We start from the raw sequence: 21,376 nt of genomic DNA, 5'->3' as shown, positions 1-21,376 counted from the left end.
TTGACACTGATGAATTACCCTCACTAAGGCTGGGAGGAGGAGAATAATCTTCCATGTCAGAATCTGATGGGCTTCGGTTTCGGTAACGACCACCACCCGAACTCCTTCTTCCTTCATGAGAGTGGCCACTTCTCCTATGATCCCCAGAGCTTCTTCTGTCACGCTCTTCATATTCCCAAGCTTTATCATCATCTTTTTTATGTCGTTTCCTAGAGGCTAGAAGCAAATCCCCATGACAAATAATTTACCTCATTTAAAAAGACCTAAAACTTGTACTTCACAAATGAACCACATGAGGGGAAGGAAAATCATTGTGTGGGTCTAGAAAACTGAGCCGTTGTATTTAATCAGACACATTAATTATGGTATAGAAATGGTATCACTTATTTTAGCATTATCATATTATTTTAGATTTAAAAAGATTTCTACATGAATTTGGAAGGTATTCAGTGAGTTGGTAAAGATAATATTTAACCATCAGGATTAATTAAGGCATGTAAAACAATCTTTAATCTAGGATTTGGATGAAAAACAGAAACACTTTAAAGCATTTGGATTATTGATAGGGAGCAGGGTTTGGAGGAAAAGTAAACCTTTGAGAAAGTGCTATAGCATATGGAGTAACCATGTATACCAACAATGAAAAGCCAAAGTAAGCCCAAAACTTGGGTATAAATTCAGTAGACTCTGATAATCTAAGATCACAGACCTACAGAGATAGAATAAATCTGTACAGTTGTAAATACTCATATACTGAATTCGGTTCTCCAACAATGTACTTGCTTAAACCCAAGGAGAAAAGCTTTTAAGCATATACATGCTTCATGAACATATTTATATATGTTACCTTCAGTCCCTTCCCCAACCTTCCAAGGATCTAAGCATTCCATTAAAAACACCAGTAATGACAGGAAATTCTAGGAAGAACTGGCAAACAGATTTCATCTGACACATCAACTCTGATCAACTGGTAATAGCTGCCTAGAGCTTTATATTTCCCTGAGAAAGCATCATATTTCAACAAGAAAGACTCATTAGAAATGTCTGTCCTGTGAGAGCTGGAGGGCAGTACAAGTGACAAATATTTACCATACCTGCTCTAGGATGTAGCAACATCAACTTAAAACTAAGATAGAGAACTAATGTGTCCCATTATCTAGGCATCCTGTTGTTTTGACCACTTGTTGGTGACAATGAAATACTTTCTAGTCTGCTGAACTAAGTCTGACTCTCTTGCTTTCTTTGAACTGGCTTGTATTTTGAATTCCCAACTATGATCAATACCCAAATACTTAAGACAAAACTCTTACTTGAGTTCCCTTAAATCCTAAAATTTAAGGATGCCAACCCTCCGGCCAATGCTCTCTAACTATGCTTGTGTTGGTGCCTTTCCTTTAGGTGTGCATAAGCAATGTCTGTACTTTGGCTAATACTACTGTTACAAGCTGCCTTAGCTATACCTATTCAAGAATCTAGTATGGTTTCTGGTTTTGGACCCTTCTGTCCAATCTACTGACAGCATAGTAGAGAAAGATAAATTTGTTTCCTCTTCTTTTTGGTCATAGGATTGGCATAGCAAGATAGTTCGTAAAAAGACAAACATGAGTGCATATATTTAAATCTTCAATGATTTTCTTTGTAACTGTGCATAAATTTGACATGAAATATGAGGAAGAAGGACCCCCCCCTTTACAATTAGTGTATGCCCCAGTACATTCTGTGAGAGGCTGCCTTATAAACTAATATAAGGTGTGTCTGTGTGTGTGTGTGCATGTGTGTGTCAGAGAAACAGGTAATTTATGTAGCATTCACTAAATATTTTTTTCAACAAGTACTAAAATACCTACCAGATATGAGGAAAAACAACTAATAAGCTTCTTCAGAAATGTGCAGAAAGTAGTATTCTATGACCTCAAATATGACTTAGTCCTTCTGAATTCTAATTTCAGAAGAAATCCATTTCAAGCATTTAATTCTTTGATTAGAAACACTTGAAAAAAATCTTACAATTGTTAGCAAGAACTTACAATATACTGTATTTGTGAAAAATTTTAGAGGCCTTCAAGATTTTTATTTCACATTTATTAAGCTTTAGGAAATTTGGATAAAAATAGGATGGCAAATTAAAAAAAAAAACCACCCAATTTCTATGATACAGTGTGTTTGTAATAAGGCTCTCAGGATCCCAATTCACTGTTACTAGTTTGTTCTTTATTGCCCTCATAGCCCTAAAGAACTAGGGGAGGAGCTCAGCAGACAGGTAGGTAAAATATGCCTTCAGTGTTTTCCACTTTTCCTTTCTAAATTTTATCAACATCGTTCCTTAGCTTACATCTTCCTTCCTCTTTCTCCAGCAACCCAATGATGTTGTATTTACGTTATGGCTACCCAGATCTATGTGGCCTGACTTTCAAAGTTATCCCTCAACCCTTCTCCCATTCTTCAACAAAACAATTACCCTAGTTTAAGATTTTTAGGAAACCGATTTGATTAAACTGCAGCAAAACCTTAAGTTTCAAAAAGTCTCTGAAAGCAGCGTAAGGTTTGTGCTTATGTTCTCATAATACTTCTACATTTTGTACGTCACTATATTTTCACTACATTGTTTTTGTCATGGTATAATGACAATGTGGTTGTTTATGTCAACAACCAACTGAAATTATTTCATCTCTCCAGTGTCTCCAGAGTCACTTTTTCTCTAGTTACTTGTATAGAAATAAACTTAGAAAAACTGGAAGCTACTCTGAGGTCTCTTGAAAAATCCAGAGAAACTTCTTGCACCTATCAGGTTGAAGCTGAGGTTCTTTAATTAATATCCGCTTTCAACGTATTTGGGAATAGCTGTAACAGGATCCATGGCTTTAAGATGACACTATGTGGTCCCATAAAATGAAACAACAGCTCTCATAATGGCAAAGAAAAGAATAGTGACTGCATTGAAGACAAACATAAGGCATGTGTGGCTGGCTCTCTCCCCTGTTTTAAACTTGGTGGGAATTTCTGATTATGCTATCCTTTCTACTGAACTGTAAGGTAGCTTCAAAATTCTCATCAGTTTAGCAATGCAGAGAGCCACTCTCAGTTAAATGGAGTTGAAGTGTGATTTGAAATCAATCTGCAATTAAGGAACTCCTCTTCTTAGCTATTCCCTTTAGAACTGGGTGACGTTTGGGGGATGGGGGAGGAGGAGGAGTGAAGGAGAGGCATGTATATAAAGGGGAACGAGTTTCAGGGCCACCAGATCTCCTTTCTTCTCTCCCTTTCCAGAGCATATGTTCCCATATGACCAAAATGTTTGATTATAATAAAAGAGTATTAACTTTAGCCATTAAAATATATTGCATGTAAATACATCTCATGATAATAACAAGTTATGACAATTATACATATAATTAAATGTCAGATTAACTGCTATATATTTTATTTCAATTTTAAAACTTTGTTCATATTTGTTCAGTATTCATAGTCTACTCCTCATAGCTCAAGAGCTCACAATTTAAAGATCAGAATAAATGAACATTGAAAACTTTGGAGGAGGTAAAGGATTTCCATCAGCAATATACATTTAAAATTGGCAGCATGCATCTGTCCTTCCTGCCCTTGCTTGTCACACCTCTATCTACGGAAACTAGGTGGAAAAGGTAGAACACACTGGTTGTCTTCCCACTTCTTTTGGTCATAATGACTAAGTCAGTTGGCACACAAGTGAAGATCTCCCATAGTCTGTTTCCACTGAATGTCGTTTAAGTCAAACAAGGTTGCTGACCCCTCTTGGCTAGGCTCAATTCTCTTGCTCCAGAAGAAGGAAGATAGGGATAAAAGAGAAGAACTTTTTCAGTGGACCAGTAGGAAGACAGGCGAGGTATAGCAAGTCTAGTGCAAAGACAGGTGATCACAGTGTTGTAGAGAGGTAGCTGTGTAGTGAAGAAGCCAGCTCTGGAAAACAGTGAAACAAGGGAGGAATTCCAGGACACAGCTGGGCAAAAAGGAGAAGCCAGGTCCAAACCACACAGATAACTGGCAATGTGGCTAATCCATTCATAATTTAGTGATAGTATGGTTTTAAGTATTTCTTTACCTGGCTATCTCCTATGTGTCCTTCAAGACTCAACTCAAGTGTCACCTCTTCCAGTAAGCATTCCCTGAACCCCCAAGTATAATTCTGATGCCAATCCAATGTGTTCCCATAGCACCCTGGATTTACTTATTATCACTGTCCTTTTCTCACTGCTACAACTGTTTACATATTTCCCCCATTAGACTGAAGGCTTTTCAAAGACAGGGGCCACATCTTATTTGTATTTTTATTCTCAGTGCCTAGCATATCTAGTAGGAGCTCAATAAATGTTTGCTAAATATAGACACATACCTGTGTTATTTGACACTAATAATAATAGCTCATTAAATTTTTTTTCTTGGTGCCAACTGATCTCATCTTCTGCATTTTTTTAAGTATAAAGAAAAAAAGCTTGCTATACTATGTTTTTAAGAATTAAGATCACTGTCCTCTTCCTAACCCCCCAAATTATGAATGAGACAAACACATCAATCTGCTTAATTCTAAAGTAATAATAAAGTTATGTGATACTTACATTCAAAAGCTTCATCACTATCATTATCTTCATCTGAACTGATTTCAGCATATTTTGGCTTTTCATTAACTGTGCTACGCTTGCGTTTATTCATTTTCACACGTTCACAAAGTGGCATGGTGGATTCAATTTCTGCCAGAAGTTCAGGGGGTAATTCTTTTAACACTGATTGATCTATACTACCTATTAATGAAAGGTAAGAAAATAATTTAAATCTGAAGATAAAAGGGAATTTTAACTTAATTAGCACAATAAAAATGAAATACTAGTATTTATATAAGTTTTCTAAGCCAGCTTTGTATTTTGATAAAACACATATTTAAAACTCTAATAGGCTTCACCCCAAACTGGTAATGTAGTTTTTATACATATATCATTATGTAGTAACTTAAAAAATATAAAAAGGCTAGTTTCCTCATCAATTTTTGACACAATGCCTTCATGTGTCTGTATAGACTAAAAACTTTCTAAAACAAGAGATTCACTGGCATTACTCAGTCCATATGTAGTAAGGGATTCATCTCGCATTCTTGGTAGCACCCACATTTATTTTACAGAGGGCTGGATCACTTAGTTTGAAAGTATACTTCTCTCAGTGCAAATTTGAAGAGTTGGAAGACACTTATATACCCTTCTCTTCCTCTACGCTCGTGTACTGTGGCTGGGACAAGAGTTTTACATGCTTTTACCTATCATTCATCTATTTGAGAAGTATAGTAATGCCTTTAGTAATACAAAAATTTCCTCAAAGAGATAAACCAATCTATACATTAAACTGAAGAAAATAAAAACATGAAAGGCAGGATAAATAAAAACATATTAAAATGTAAGTGTCTATAACTAAAATAGTAAATTCAAGTCTGTTATGAAATAAAATTTGTATTTTTCCATGGACGACTAAGACAGGATAAAAAATGTATCAACATAGTAACATTAACATAACTTTTATTATTTAATCCTACACACATACACAAAGAACTAACAGTTGTCGTAAAATAAATAAATTCTTAACATCTTACTGAGAGCTTAAAAATGAAGAGGTAGCAAAAGCTATCCATTCAGGATAATTTGTCCTTGACGACTATGAAAGATGACAATTTTAAATTACTTACCCTTGTAAATCTTTGAGTGGAAGTATTAAAAATGATGTCTTACCTGCTAAATTTTAGAAATTGGGAGCAAAGAGTATCTTAGTGGTGTACAGCAGGGAATATTAGTAACTATAAGCAACCTTCCATTACAACATTCAAATGATAATAATACTTAACGTGAAGGATGAAGTAAATCATGACAAAATGAATGGGTACTGATTAAGACAATTTCAAAGTATCAATACACAATCCCAATAATTTAAGAATATAAAACATAAATTATTAATCTTGATGGAAGAATAATCCCTTTTTATTCTTTGTGAAACTTTTATTCAACATCATGAAGGAGTTATTTCAGTTAACTTTTAGTCTTTTATACTACTAAGGACACATATAGCAAAAATTTCACCTAACAAAGATTTAATACTTGTGACTGGTAATATTCCAAAGACTTCATTGCTGAGAATCCTGACATACTAATGTTGAGTATACTTATCTATGTCACTTTCAAATCATGCGACACTACTTTGTGCTGGCTTTCTAAATTCAACTGTATTTTATAGTGAGGTACACTTTTTAGAATATTAATACAGGTAAAAAAAACCAACTTTAGCTTTGGATTGTCCTCAGCCCAAAGGTAAACACACTATGCATCTCATTTAAAAGTCCTTAATGTCTTGGGGTGCCTGGATGTCTCAGTTGGCTAAGCATCCGACTCTTGATTTAGAATCAGGTCATGATCTCAGGGTCCGGAGATTGAGCCCTGCAATGGGCTCCATACTAATTGTGGAGCCTGCTTGGGATTCTCTCTCTCCCTATGCCCCTCCCTTTCTCTAGCAGCAGCAGCAGCAGCAACAACAACAACAACAACAACAACACGGTCCTCAATGTCTTGAACACTTATAATTAAATGTGTGTGGGTTTTTTTTTTTTTTTTGAATGAAGGATTATGTTTTCTAGTATTTATCTTCCCCTTTTCAGATGACCTATAATATTAAAGAAAAAAATTTTTTTAAAGATTTATTTATTTGACAGAGAGAGAGACACAGTGAGAGACGGAACACAAGCAGGGGGAGTGGAAGAGGGAGAAGCAAAGCAGGCTTGCCGCCGAGCAGAGAGCTAGATGCTGGGCTTGATCCCAGGACCTTGGGATCACGGCCCGAGCCGAAGGCAGACGTCCAACGACTGAGCCACCCAGGTGCCCCTCATTAGGGGCACTATAATAGGGGCACTATAATATTAAGTATGTATATATTAATGGTCATTAAATGCTTTTTGATTACCTTTCATAATTTCCTATGATCACTTAGAAGTATGCTCCCTGTATAGTTTCTGAGTTGCTATATTTTATAGGCAAATGAAGACGTTTCTCAAATTTTAAAAAATGGGAATGCTTTCTTTTTTGTACTACCTAAAATGTCTTGGGTATTTATAGGCAACCCAAAGTATTTGGCCTTTAGTCCATCATGAAATTCTTTAAAAAACGAATTTCCCTGATTATGTTCTGCTTAGACTAAATTCCCATTCTCAGAAGCATACAGCAACCTGATACTAATATCCCAGAATTAAAATTATCCTGCAGATAAATATACAAAAACAATGAAGGGTCAATATATGTACTGATGCTTGTACTCTCTTTACAATGGTTTATCAGATCCCCAGAGCAAGGAGTCTGCTCTCGTCTTTTCTTAAAAAAAAAAAAAAAAAAAAAAATCCTTACAATAGCCAGACATAGAAAACTTATGTCATATATTTGATAGAGCAGGCATCAAAGTTTATTCCTTGTAATTTACTGTCTCTTATTCCCTAAATTAAGAAGAATGCTATCAAATTTAAGAGCTTTTGTATTCTGTAGATCATTTTAACATTTGTATAACTCTCAAAGTTATAGCAACATAATTCAAAGACCAAATGTTTCATTTCTGAAGATAATCCAACTTAAGAAAAAAAAAAATCCAGTAACGGGTAAATCTTTCAATGTACCATCTTCCAAAAGTAAACCCTGTTTCATTTCGAATAGAAATACGTACTCCACAGGTTTATGCATTTTCTGAATTAAACATCCTTTCTTCCTTTTAGTAAAACACTTTATAAATTGATTCAGCCAAGTCCTTGATTACAAAGGTTAAGAGAAAATATTTGACTTTCCTGTACTCACAATCAGCATATTTAATACATTACCAAGGACTGAATAACTGACTCAGCCTCAACAGATTTGAATAAACAGTGAGTAATTCAAATGATGCTTATGACGTATTTGATTATATTCTTTTCCCTGACTTAGGAAATAATCTTCTAAATGCAAAAATAATATCTACTTCTCAACACAATGATTTTATAAATTACTGTTGTTCGTGGAGTTATTTTTTCTTAAAAAATTCAGAATGCTAGTACTTTATGATTATCTTTCTCACCTCATTTCTCCCATCCCAATTACTTTATTCTTTAAATTGTGTGTTTGAATTACCATAAAATTTTAAGTTACTGGCTTGAGGGGATAATGTCATTTAGTCATGAATTTTTTGAAGTACTACACTTTCAGCTTTTGTAGATATATAGATAGACATAGTGCACCTCTATCTCCTAGCCCTCCTAAAGCTAGAAGAATACATTTACTTCTAGATGTGTTACATTTTTGTAATCTTGGATTTCAACTATAAATCACTCATATTAGCACATGGAACAGATTACTAAAACCAGAACTACTAAATCTCAGAGTCACTAATCTGATAACTGACAATGTGTATTTTTTTTTAAGTGAAAAACCACACCAAGATTAAAATAAACCACCTCAATTAATGAACTCTTTAGGACTGAATATTCAGACAATGGAAACCAGTCATATTCAGAAACCATGAAACTCACATAAACTTGCCAATTATGTAAGTCATAAAAAACATCTTAGGTATAATGTAATTCAGTGACAATTCTTAGAACAACCTATACCAATTACAGGGGAGTAGCATCAAATGGATCTTTAAATTTAATGAGAGGCAAAAGAAAATAAAAATTTAGTTGTGTATGTTGTCAATTGGCCCATCTTGTGACCCTAAGTGGGTTAATATGGTTTGAAGATACATATTTTTTGGTGGAAATGGTTCCTAAATGCAAGCCTACGTCTTTATTTGAAATCACTGTTAAGAAGAAGTAAATTCAAGGAGCATAAATTGCAGATTATATAGCCCTGAAATATGGTAACAGTTGGGAGGTAGAAACAAAAAGCAGCCCCTGAAGAGAAACTAGGAAAAGAAAAAAAAGTGGTTCAACTATGAGACTAGGACACTGAATGTTCCTTTCACGAGGACTTCAAGGTTATAGCCTGATGGCAGTATTATGTATGGGTAAAGAGGAAACCTGTGGCAAATCCTCAGTTTGAAATGCATGGGTCCATTTCTATGCCTTTTTTGTTTTTTTAAAGATTTTATATAATTTGACAGAGAGAGATCACAAGTAGGCAGAGAGGCAGGCAGGGGGTGGGGTGGGGAGCAGGCTCTCCACGGAGAAGTGAGCCCAATGCAGGGGTCGATCCCAGGACCCTGAGATCATGACCTGAGCAAAAGGCAGAGGCTCAACCTACTGAGCCACCCAAGCGCCCCTCCTTATGATTTTCTTAATAACGGTTTTTTTTTTTTTCCTCTAGCTTACTTCATTGTAAGGGTATAGTATATATGTAATATACAAAATATGTATTAGTCAACTTTGTATTATTTTTAGGGCTTCTTGGTCAACTTTAGGCCATCAGTAAATTTGAGAGGAGTCAAGAGTTATATATGGATTTCTGACTGTGTTGGGGGGTGAGTGCCCCTAGACTTCAAGTTGTTCCAAGTATCAGCTGTTCTTGGAAGGAGCAATAGCAAACTAGGAGAAGTTAGACTGTACTTTTTAGTACAAAGACTCCTTCACTGAGTGAAAATGAGGGAAGTGAACACAGAGATTTCTACCAGAGTTAATACTCGTTAGGGTAATAAGAATAATGTTTGTAACTGAGGATGAAGTCTAAATTTAAGGGAGGAGAGCATCAGGCAGACTACCTCCTCTAGAAGAGAAGAGTCAGGAAATAGGTCTGCTTTTTGGTAATGTTTTAGGATAAGTGAAAGTCATGTATAATGAGATAATCTGGTATAAAGTTGCCTTGATTTTGATAAAGAGACAGAGAGACCTCAGGTACTGGCTGGAGGCCTAATAATGCTTATTCAGGATTATTAAAAAAAAGGTTTTTTTAAAGGGAAGACTAGTAGTTATTCATCTTTGGCTAGGGAGGAGTGGTCAGGTTCAAATCTGCAGCTCTTTTCTTTCCATTGGTCTTTGAGGAATACTGAAACTAATGCAAAGAACCATTATATAATCACTACACAAGGAACGTTACAACCTAAGAACAGGTAATCAATCTCCTTTACAATGTTAAGCAGCAAGTTTTAAGTTGCAGGTTATGGCCCATTAGTACATTGTGAAATCAGTTTTGTGGGTCTTGACTAGTAGTTGTTTTAAAATGAAAGTGAAAATGTCAGGTTTTTGCTTATAGTACAGGGATTGTTAATATGTGCCTGTCTGTGTGCATTAGGCCACAACATGCATTTTATTTCTTAGGGCACAATCACAAAAGTTTTAAAGTCTTTCAAGTTTTATGGTTGCCACTTCTTTCAAAATAGCTGAGTCCATTTGGATTGAAAAGGCTCTTCTAGGTTACTCAAATTCAGTCTGTGGACTCTGCCCATGGTTTCTTAACCTATAGGTTTGATTTTTTTTTTTTTAAAGATTTTATTTATTTATTTATTTGACAGACAGAGATCACAAGTAGGCAGAGAGGCAGGCAGAGAGAGAGAGAGGGAAGCAGGCTCCCTGCTGAGCAGAGAGCCCGATGCGGGACTCGATCCCAGGACCCTGAGATCATGACCTGAGCCGAAGGCAGCGGCTTAACCCACTGAGCCACCCAGGCGCCCTTAACCTATAGGTTTGATTAAAGATAAAGAATAATTTGAATAAAACATTCAAAATTAAACTGATTTTATTCATTATAAGTTGATGGGACAGTGACTACTGTGGTTTTTTTAAAAAAAGATTTTATTTATTCATTTGAGAGAGAGAGAGACAGTGAGAGCTCAGAAGGAGAAGAGGGAAAAGCAGACTCCCTCCTGAGCAGGAAGCCCAACGCAGGGCTTGATCCCAGAACCCAAGGATCATGACCTCAGAAGGCATATGCTTAACTGACGGAGTCACCCAGGTGCCCCAGGATAGTGACTATCTTGTATCAGAGAGCTTAATCTATACTTATATATATATATATATATATACCTATATATATCAGAGAGCTTAATCTATACCTATAATTCTGATATAAAAGTTGCTGTTTCGTTTTTGAAGTCATTGTAATAAAATCTTGGATTACTCAGAAATTCTTCTTCTGTTTTTGATGTAAGTCTTTCTAATAAGTCCTGTATTCATCCCTTTTTTTAATAAGACAACTTCTTGGGGCATCTGGGTGACTCCATTAATTAGGAGTCGGACTCCTGGTTTTGGCTCAGGTCGTGATCTCTGGGGTTTTGAGTCTGACAACCGGCCCCACATTCCCCAGCACTGGGCTCTGCACTCAGCAGGGAGTTAGCTTAAAGATTCTCTCCCTCTGCTCCTCACTCACACTCTCTAATAAATAAATAAATCTTAAAAAAAAAAAAAATCCACAAAAACCCAAACTCCCCAACCATCCCCCAAGAAAAACAGCAAGACAACTTCTTGACTCATGATTATTGAAAAGATCAATTTTCCACAATGCTTTACACAGCAATGCCTTTAGGAGTTAACTGCTATGCATAAAGTGTTTGAGATGATATGAAATGATTCAGGCTTTATTTCTGAGTTCTGTAGGTGTGCTTACAGTTTGCTGAAATGTACTTACTCAAAATCAGCTACCTTGCATAGAATATATAACACACAGCATATGGGGTCAAAATCCTTTAACCCTTTTATACTATTCATGAAAATTTATTTCAAGAAAATTAATACAATAAAAAATTCTATGAAGAAAGATGTTTAGATAGTTTTATCTATTGTAACATCTTTTCCCAGCTGAAAATTCTTTTCTAAATCCTGAAAGCAGTTCTTAGTTGTTCTATATTGATAATTATAGAGAAGTTTACCCACAAAGTGAAAAGATTTAATAACTGACATGTGACAAGTATAAAATATTTTAAAAGCAATTTAAGGGGCGCCTGGGTGGCTCAGTGGGTTAAGCCGCTGCCTTCAGCTCAGGTCATGATCTCAGCGTCCTGGGATCGAGCCCCGCATCGGGCTCTCTGCTCCGCAGGGAGCTTGCTTCCCTTTCTCTCTCTCTCTGCCTGCCTCTCTGCCTACTTGTGATCTCTGTCTGTCAAATAAATAAATAAAATCTTAAAAAAAAAAAAAAAAGGCAATTTAAGTCTGTATATACTTGCTATATATTTATATTTTATATATTAATTATATTAACATATTAATAATATATATATAACCCCAATAAATGAAGTACTCTCAGATCTTAACTATCCTCCTTAAAATATTATATTTGGTAAATTCCATACTATATTCATAAGTACTGGAAAAGAACTAGAAAAACTACTTCAAAACTCATTCTGGATGAGTCCTTTTATATACACATATAAATACTCAAATGGCAGTGTAAAATCCAAATTTTAGGTCTCATTTGCTATAGAATAAATAATCTAGTTATCAGATTCACGTACATTAAAATTTCAATTTCATATTGATAGTAGGCTTAGCAAACTATAGCGTCTGGGGTCAAATTTGCCCACCACATGTTTTATATAAAGTTTTATTAGAATACAATGACACACAATTATTTATATGCTGTCTATGATTGCTTTTGTATTACAATATTAAAGGTAAGTGGCCCACACAGCCTAAAATATTTATGATCTGGGCCTTTAGAGAAAGTCTGCTGACCCCTCATCTGTATCATGTCATACTTTAATCCAAATTGGAACAAAGTACCCACCTTGCCAGTATAGACAATATAGTTGTGTTCTGTACATTTTAGGTCACTGAAAATTAATTTATTTAATGAAGACAAAAACCAAGGATTTAGTTCATAGCGACTGAAAAACACTACTATGAATGAAGCAGACAGAAGAAAAGATTCTAAGAAAAATCTGGTTTTAAGTACCATAGTTTTGATATTGACACTGGTAATAAAAAGATTTCATCAACATGCATTATATTGTATTACTATGAGGAAGAACTACAGGAAGAAACAGGGATCAAACTATCCTTTCCTTGATATGTATATACAGAGAGCGGAAGTACAACCTTACTATATTTCAATGAACTAGAAAAAGAAAACAAAGCCAAAATTTAATAGAAGGAGATACTAAATACTAAAGCAGAAATAAATGAAATTATCAATGAAACTAAGAGCTGAATTTCTGAAAAGATAAACAAAATAGACAAACCTTTAGTTATACTTACCAAGAAAAAAAGGAAGAGGACTCAAATAAATAACATTATAAACAAAAGAAGAGACATCAAATGGATACCACACAAAGGATCCTAAAATAAATATATATTTATATTCCTAGAAACATATAAACTGCTAAGATGGACTTATGCAAAAACAGAAAATCTGAAGAGGCATCTTCCCAACAAAGAAAAGCCCAGGACCAGATAACTTCTCTGGAGAATTCTAGTAAATGTTTCCTTCCAGAAGAGGAAGGAAAGAAGAGAACATCCAAAGGCAGCACTACCCTGATACCAAAACCAGAAAAGGACACTACAAGAAATGAAAACTACAGGCCAAGGGATGCCTGGTTAGCTGAATCAGTTAAGCGTCTGACTTGATCTCAGCTCAGGTCTTGATCTCAGGGTCCTTAGTTTAAGCCCCACATTGGGCTCCACACTGGGCATGGAGCATATGTTGAAAAAAAAAAAATTACAGGCCAATCCTCTTGTACTCGTGATAAACACAGATTCAAAGTCCTCAACTAAGTATTAGCACACAGATTTCAACAATGCATTAAAAGGATCAGGATTATATACCATAATTAAGTGGAACTTATTGCAGAATGGTTCAAAACCTGCCAATCAATGTGATATACATTAACAAAATGAATGATAAAAATGACATTATCATCTTAATAGATACAGAAATGCATTTTTAGAAAATTCAACATTCATTCATGATAGAACAAAACAAAAAAACCCAAAAAACTCTCAACAAACTATGTACAGAGGAAATGTACCTTAACATACTAATGGCCATATATAACATGCCCACAACTATTATCATACTCAATGCTAAAAAGCTTTCCAAGATAAGGAACAAGATAAAGATGCCCAATCTCACCCTTATATTCAACATAGTACTGGAAGTCCAAGCCGGAGCAGAGCAATTAGGCAAGAAAAGAAAGAAAGAAAGAAGGAAAGAAAGAAAGAAAGAAAGAAAAGAAAAGAAAAGAAAAGACCTCCAAAACCAGAAAGGAAAAAGTAAATTGTCTCTATTGGCAGATTACATGATATTACATATAGAAAACCCTGAAGACTCTACCAAAAAATCATTAAACAAATTAAATAAGGTTGGATATAAGATCAATATACAAAAATCAGTTGAATTCTGATATACAACAAACTATCAAGAGAAATTAAGAAAACATTTATAATTGCATCCAAAAAAATAGGAGGTGAAAGATCTATATACTGAAAACTAAAAAACATTGATGAAAGGAATTGAAGAGGAAAATAAATGCTAACAAATTTCTATGCTTGTGGATTAGAAGAATTAATGCTGTAAAAATGTCCATACTACCCAAAGCCATCTACACATTCAATGCAATCTCTATCAAAATTCCAATATTTTTTATAGAAAAAGAACAATAACCTATAGAAAAAGAACAACAAAAACAACCCTAAAATTTGTACAGAACCATGAAGTAGTCAAATAGGCAAAGCAATCTTAATAAAGATGAACAAACCTTGGGGCACCATGCTTCCTGATCTTAAACTGTGTTGTAAAGCGACAGCATTCAAAACAGTATAATACTGGCATAAAAACAGACACATATATTAATGGAACAGAGAGCCCAGAAATAAATTCATGTATATATCGTCAATTAATTTATGAAAAAGGAGCCAAGAATACTCAACGAAGAAAGGATAGTCATTTTAATAAATGGTGCTGGAAAACTGGACAGCTACATGCAAAAGAATGAAACTGGACCACTATCTCACATTATACACAAAAATCAACTCAAAATGAATTAAAGATTTGAACATATGACTTGGAACCACAAAACTCCTAGAAGAAAACATAGGTGGTAAGCTCCTGGACACTGGTTTTTGTAATGATTGTTTTAGATTTGATACCAAGGCAAAAGCAACAAAAGCAAAAATAAACAAGTGGGACTATATCACACTAAAAAGCTTCTACACAGCAAAGAAACTGATCAATAAAATGAAAAGGCAACTACTGAATGGGAGAAAATATGTATGTGTAAACCATGTATCTGGTAAGAGGTTAATATCCAAAAATCTATAAAGAACTTACAACTCAATAGCAAACCAAAACAACAATCTGATTAAAAAATGAGCAGAGATCTGAATAAACATTTTTCTAAAGATGACATACAGATGGCCAATAAGTATATGAAAAGATGCTCAGTATCACTAATCATCAAGATAATGCTAATCAAAAGCCATAAGGAGCTATACCTGTTATAATGGCAAAAAGACAATAAATAGCAAGTGTTGGTGAGTATTTGGAGAAAATGTAACCTTGTGTACTATTGGTGGGAATGTAAATTATGGTGTAGCCAATATGAAAAGCAGTAGGGAGGTTCCTCAAAAAATTGAAAATAGAACTACCATATGATTCAGCAATATCCACTTCTGGGTATATATCCAAAGGAAATAAAATCACTATCTCAAAGAGTTATCTCTATAGCTTGCCTGACCCAAGATCACTGAAGCATTATTTACCAAAGCCAAGACATGGAAATAACCTTAAATTGTTTAGTCTACTGACAAATGAATAAAGAAAATGAGTGTATTTGTGTGCACAGTATTATTTACCCCAAAAAGGAGGAGATCATATCATTTGCAACAACAAGGATGTACCCTGAGGGCATTATGCTAAGAGAAGTCAGACAGTGAAAGACCAATACTGTATGATCTTTACTTATATGTGAAATCTAAAAAAACAACTCACAGAAACAGAAAACAGATTGGTGATTGCCAGAGACAGGGGTGGGAGGTGATTGGTGGGTGAAATGGGTATAGGTAGTCAATAGGTTAAAAACTTCCAGTTACAAGATAAATAACTTCTGGAGATGTAATGTACACCATGGTGACTGTCCTTAACAATACTATTTTATATATTTGAAAGTTGCTACAATAGTAGATCTTAAAAGTTTCAATCACAAGGAAAAAAAAGAACTATGTCAGGTGATGAATGTTAACTAAACTTACTGTAATAATCATTTCATATTATAAACATAGAGAAAATCATTATTTTTTACACTTTAATAAAATGTTATGTTAAATATATTTCAAGAAATAAAGAAATGGAGACACCTGGGTGGCTCAATTGGTTAAGCATCTGCCTTCAGCTCATGTCATTATCCCAGGATCCTGGGATCAAGTTCCACATCCGGCTCCTTGCTCAGCATGGAGCCTACTTCTCCCTCTGCCTGTGGCTCCCCCTGCTTTGCTCTCTCTCCCTCTCTGACAAATAAATAAAATCTTAAAAAAAAAAAACAAAGAAAGAAAGAAATTCTGGCAGCAATGTCTCCAAATATATTGATTATAAAATATATATACATATAAAGATTTTAAAAAATTACTCTCTTCATTAGATAAATTCAGTTAAAAATGGCGTGTTGCATTTCTTCATATTAAAAAACTGGACAGATTCTGGCTCTTACTGTAATATTGATTTTGGTCCTCATTACTAAATAAAGATAGGAGGAAAACTGGTTTCTCCATTTTCAAAAATGAATGAACCAAAGCTTTGTAAGGCTACAATTTATTCAAGATTCTGATACTAGTGCTCTTTGTACTAACATTTATAATGGACTTAATAGAGAATTTTCAATTTTCAACATCAGAAGCCAGAGAAAGCTAAAGTTTCTGTGAATAGAGGAGGGGATCCAGATTCAAAATTCCATATTATAGTGTACTATATTACAGTGTTTTATATACTGTTACTCTAGTATTCTTTTTTTGTTGTTGTTTTTAAAGATTTTATTTACTTATTTGACAGACAGGGATGACAAGTAGGCAGAGATGCAGGCAGAGAGGCAGGCAGAGAGAAAGCGGTATGCAGGCTCCCTCCCGGAGCAGAGAACCCAGGACCTGAGACTATGACCTGAGCCAAAGGCAGAGGCTCAACCCACTAAGACACCCAAGCGCTCCCTCTACTATCCGAATATAGTGAACTCTCTTATTCTAAAAAAACAAAAAAGTTACTGAAACCTTTCTCTATAAGAGGCTCATATAGCTATTAAGAAAATAAATACCTACCTGATATTATACTATACTAAATTATGCTATGTATTATAAATACAGTTGACCTTGAATAACATGGGTACGACCTACAACTGTGTAGGTACACACAGATTTTTTTCCCCAATAAATACAGTATGGCACTATAAATATACTTTCTCTTCCTTATGATTATAATAATGTTTTCTCTAGCTTACTTTATTGTAAGAATACAATATATAATACATACAAATACAAAATATGTGTTAATCAATTATTTATGTTATCAGTAAGGCTTCTGGTCAATAGTAGGCCACTGGTAGTTAATTTCTTTTTAAATTAATATATAATGTATTATTTACTTCAAGGGTACAGGTCTGTGAATCATCAGTCTTAGACAATTTACAGCACTCACCATAGCACATACCCTCCCCAATGCCCACAACAAAAGTCAAAAGTTACACGTCGATTTTCAAGTGTGGGAGAGTCAGTGCCCCTAACCTCTATGTCAACTATACATTAGACTATATAATAATAATAATATATATAAAAATATGTACTATATATTAACATAGTATTAATAATACTATATAATAATATTGACATATTACAATATTATGTTAATGACATAATATTATACTATCATCTATCAAATAGATATTCATTATCTTAGCACAGGTATCAGGCTTTTGTAAAGGAGGATTTCAGAAACTTTCTTTTAGAGTAAGTAGGAATTCAGTATGTAAGAGTTATGACTATTTCTTCATAAATAGGAGGTTCTTCCACATTATTTATTTACCTTATTTACTCCTCAACCATACGCCTATTTTTACTATACAGGAAAACCTTATAGAAGCTATGTTCTTGGGCTGGCTTGAGAAATGGAATGAGAAGGAACAAAAATACCACTAGTAAGTTTTAATACTTTAATTCTTATTTAAAAAACTCTACTTAATCTCATTAAATCAGTATCAATTATCTATTAAGCAAAATGTGAATCAAAAATTTTCTATGAACAGAAATCATGGACAAAAGCTTCCAAAATACTGCTGTAAAAAATCATACCCAATAACAGTTAGGTATAGATTATGCCAACTTTTGCAGTAAATATTCTCCCAATGTTTCCCAAAGATACCAATGATAGTAAGGTCTTTGCAGAAACTGAATATTTGAATTTTTTGAAAAGCATTTTATAAAACTATTCAAATGAGCCAAATTAAGTTCCCACTGCAGCACTATTAAAAATTCTGAATATTACAATCATATCCACTTTACTAAAAGTTCCTCAACTTAAATATCATCATCGACTATGCCAAAAATTCACTCTCAGAGACAGTAGTTTCTCTCAAACTTACAGAAGCCTGGAATCCTAAATACAATCAGTGCCACATAAAAGGGAACCAGTTAATACTTCTGTGATCAACACTGAGTAGTGTAACTGGTACAGTAATAACTGAGGGAGAATAACTGGCCCAAATGTGATTGCAACTATTACCTAATCCTAAGCAAATGAACACTACAGTTTTAAACACTATTGACTACTTGAGCTGCTACATTAGTACACATACCCAGTGAAAACCATTTTCAGTAACTGCTTAACTGTTTAAAAGGCCATGATCTCAAATATGGGTGCTATGGGATATTTCCTAAAAGTACTGAGTGCAAATGATGTAAAACAATAAACTAGTTGGAAGGAAGTAGGTGGAGGAAAAACAAAAATTATTTCCTTGGATATAAAGGTAAAATACTGTGAGACACCCTGGAACAGTAAATAACCCAAATCAAATTGCTAATGTTTGTAATTACTAAGCTGTTACCAACACATAACATGCCTGTCTTAAAGACCTTGTAATTTTATATTTTTTAAATTGGAGACATACTGAACATTAGGGGATATAAGGATAATATTCTGAATAAAAATATTTCAATAAAGATAATATTCCTGGCATTTAAAATACTGACAGAAGTATATTGTAATAGAAGAAATTTTAAAAATTTAAAAGGTTTTACAAAGATTATGTTGGTTCTCCATAACCATCCCCTGCTTGAAAAGGAAAAAACAAGGATGGTAAGAAGACAGAAGATGACAGAAGCAGAGTGAGAATAGAAGTGATAATGAGCCAATCTGTAACAGAAAAATAAAGGGAAAGGGTAACTAAACAAACATAAGAAAGGGTAAATCTCCTTGGAAACTTAACAAAAAGTACGTAGTTGACTGTTATTACAAAGTTGAGTGAACAGAAAGTTGAAAATTGGATAGCTCTTACATTAGGGTCTTTTGGTGGAAGCATAAAAGATGAATACACAATTTTAATCTGCATACAAAGCCTTTTCTAAAACATGGTGTCAATAGTCATTCAACAGCTATTTAATGTGCTCTAATTATGTACTAGGTATTATGCTAGGTACATATACATGTCCCCATAGAAATCAAATAAAATGTGACTATGTGACTTTTACATTTAACATGTTCACACAAATGACAAAAATAAGAAATATATATTGAGTCATAAATCTATATCCCTACCATTCTAAATTAGCTTAAAGCATACTCAAGGAATTTTAAACAATCCTAAAGAATGAATATTTTAAATATGGACATCAGGTAAATTATTTAAAAAGATGGAATTTCATGGCTCTTCCAAGAAAGGAAAACCTACCAAGAATTTTGGCTTGAGAAATCAACCACAAAAGTATCTCAATAATATTCAATTTAATTCCTTTACTCAGAAATACACCACCAGCATGTCAGAATATGTGATTCTGTGACTCTCTCGAAAAGAAAATCCCAAGTAATGTGTATTTTATAAAGGGCCAATAATCTACAACTGTGCTTCCCATGCTTGTAATTTAAAAAACTTACTATTATGTAACTCTGCTATTGCTAACTTAGTAGCAGAGACCTAAAACAAAACCAAAATTAGTACATTAAAAAATAACCGATAGGAATTCTAAGGTATAAATAAAGCCAAATGATTATCTACATGGAGTCTTGAAGTAAATCTAAGCATTAAAGTAATATTTTTGATGAAAATGTCCACTTAATTGTAACTGCAGATCTAGTAATAATACATGTGTGTATATATACGTACCTGCACATGTACACACCCACACACACACTACACACACACTACTCTAACAGAGAGACACACCCAGATAGCCTACTTACTAACATGAACATATCAAGTATATACATTTGTGTTAAAAGTACATTTAGGAGAAACAAGGATAAGTATTAAAAAGTTTATATCCATAGACAATCAGAAAAACATGGGAAAGAGTATAGCAATTACTATTAGGAGTACTATATTAGGAGCTATACTGATTTCTTGATGTTCAGTTGTAAAGATTCTTTGTTAGGACAGAGCTTAGAAAGCAAGGCTAGCGTAAGCTGACAGAAGGAAGAGGAGAAAAAGATGGTCCAGATCAAGGGACAAAAGGGTACCACTTTCCATCTTTCCATCTGACTCTTCTAAAATTGTATACCTATACTCTCTAGTTTATACTGTATATAAGCCACTCCCAAAGTTTCAGTGAAAGTTTTAAAAACAATATCTAAAAGAAAACAATTCTAGCACTGGCCACTACATTCTATTAACTTCTTTTATGTACACAAGTGATTCCAAAGAGATGCATTCAAGTTAAATAGTAAAGACTATTAGTTAAAGCTGAAGTCTTAATTTTTTGTTAAGTCTGACTGCTACAATTTAAGATCTGAAAGCTTCACTAAAGAAGTACGAGTATTAGTGATAGACAATTTTTTTAATTTTTAAAAAATAAAACCAAAAAAGTAAAAAAGCAAACATTTGATAACCAAGTAATAATAAAAAAGATTATGACAAGTCACTTCTTTGAATACAGTTCTTCATAATGACACTATGTTTTCATTGACCTTTTTTTGGTAGACAAGACATAACATTTTACAAAAATAATAATAATCATTACATCTTCTGGATTTCCTAAAACACTATAGATACCATGCAATACAACTTTTTGTGATGATGCAAATGTTCTCTGTTTTAATAAGGAAGCCACTTGCCACATGTGGCTATTGAGGACATGAATTCTTAATTTTATTTAAATTAATTTCCATTTAAATAGCTAAAGAGGCTAGTGACTATTCCACGGAATAGCACAATTCAAGAGTTTCATATATTTAATAAGTAAATATAAACCTAAGTTCTTAATGAATCTCTCACAGAATGAGAACTTAAAAATCATACTTTCACC

The 21,376-nt window shown here is 34.0% G+C and overlaps 1 protein-coding gene across 2 annotated transcripts in view; it reads right to left on the bottom strand.

Annotated features, from left to right (window-relative positions):
• The window catches only part of NIPBL (NIPBL cohesin loading factor), a 210,159-nt gene that overhangs the window by 67,354 nt on the left and 121,429 nt on the right, over positions 1 to 21,376 (bottom strand). For both annotated transcript variants that reach the window (XM_059173815.1, XM_059173813.1), the window contains exons 11-12: positions 4,593 to 4,775; positions 19 to 216 (exon numbers count right to left, since the gene is read on the bottom strand). In XM_059173815.1, the coding sequence (XP_059029798.1) occupies positions 19 to 216; positions 4,593 to 4,775 (381 nt within the window). The remainder of the gene's footprint in view (positions 1 to 18; positions 217 to 4,592; positions 4,776 to 21,376) is intronic.

Source organism: Mustela lutreola, chromosome 5, assembly GCF_030435805.1.
Source record: "Mustela lutreola isolate mMusLut2 chromosome 5, mMusLut2.pri, whole genome shotgun sequence".
NCBI lineage: Eukaryota > Metazoa > Chordata > Mammalia > Carnivora > Mustelidae > Mustela > Mustela lutreola.
This window is presented reverse-complemented; position numbering and strand designations above follow the sequence as displayed.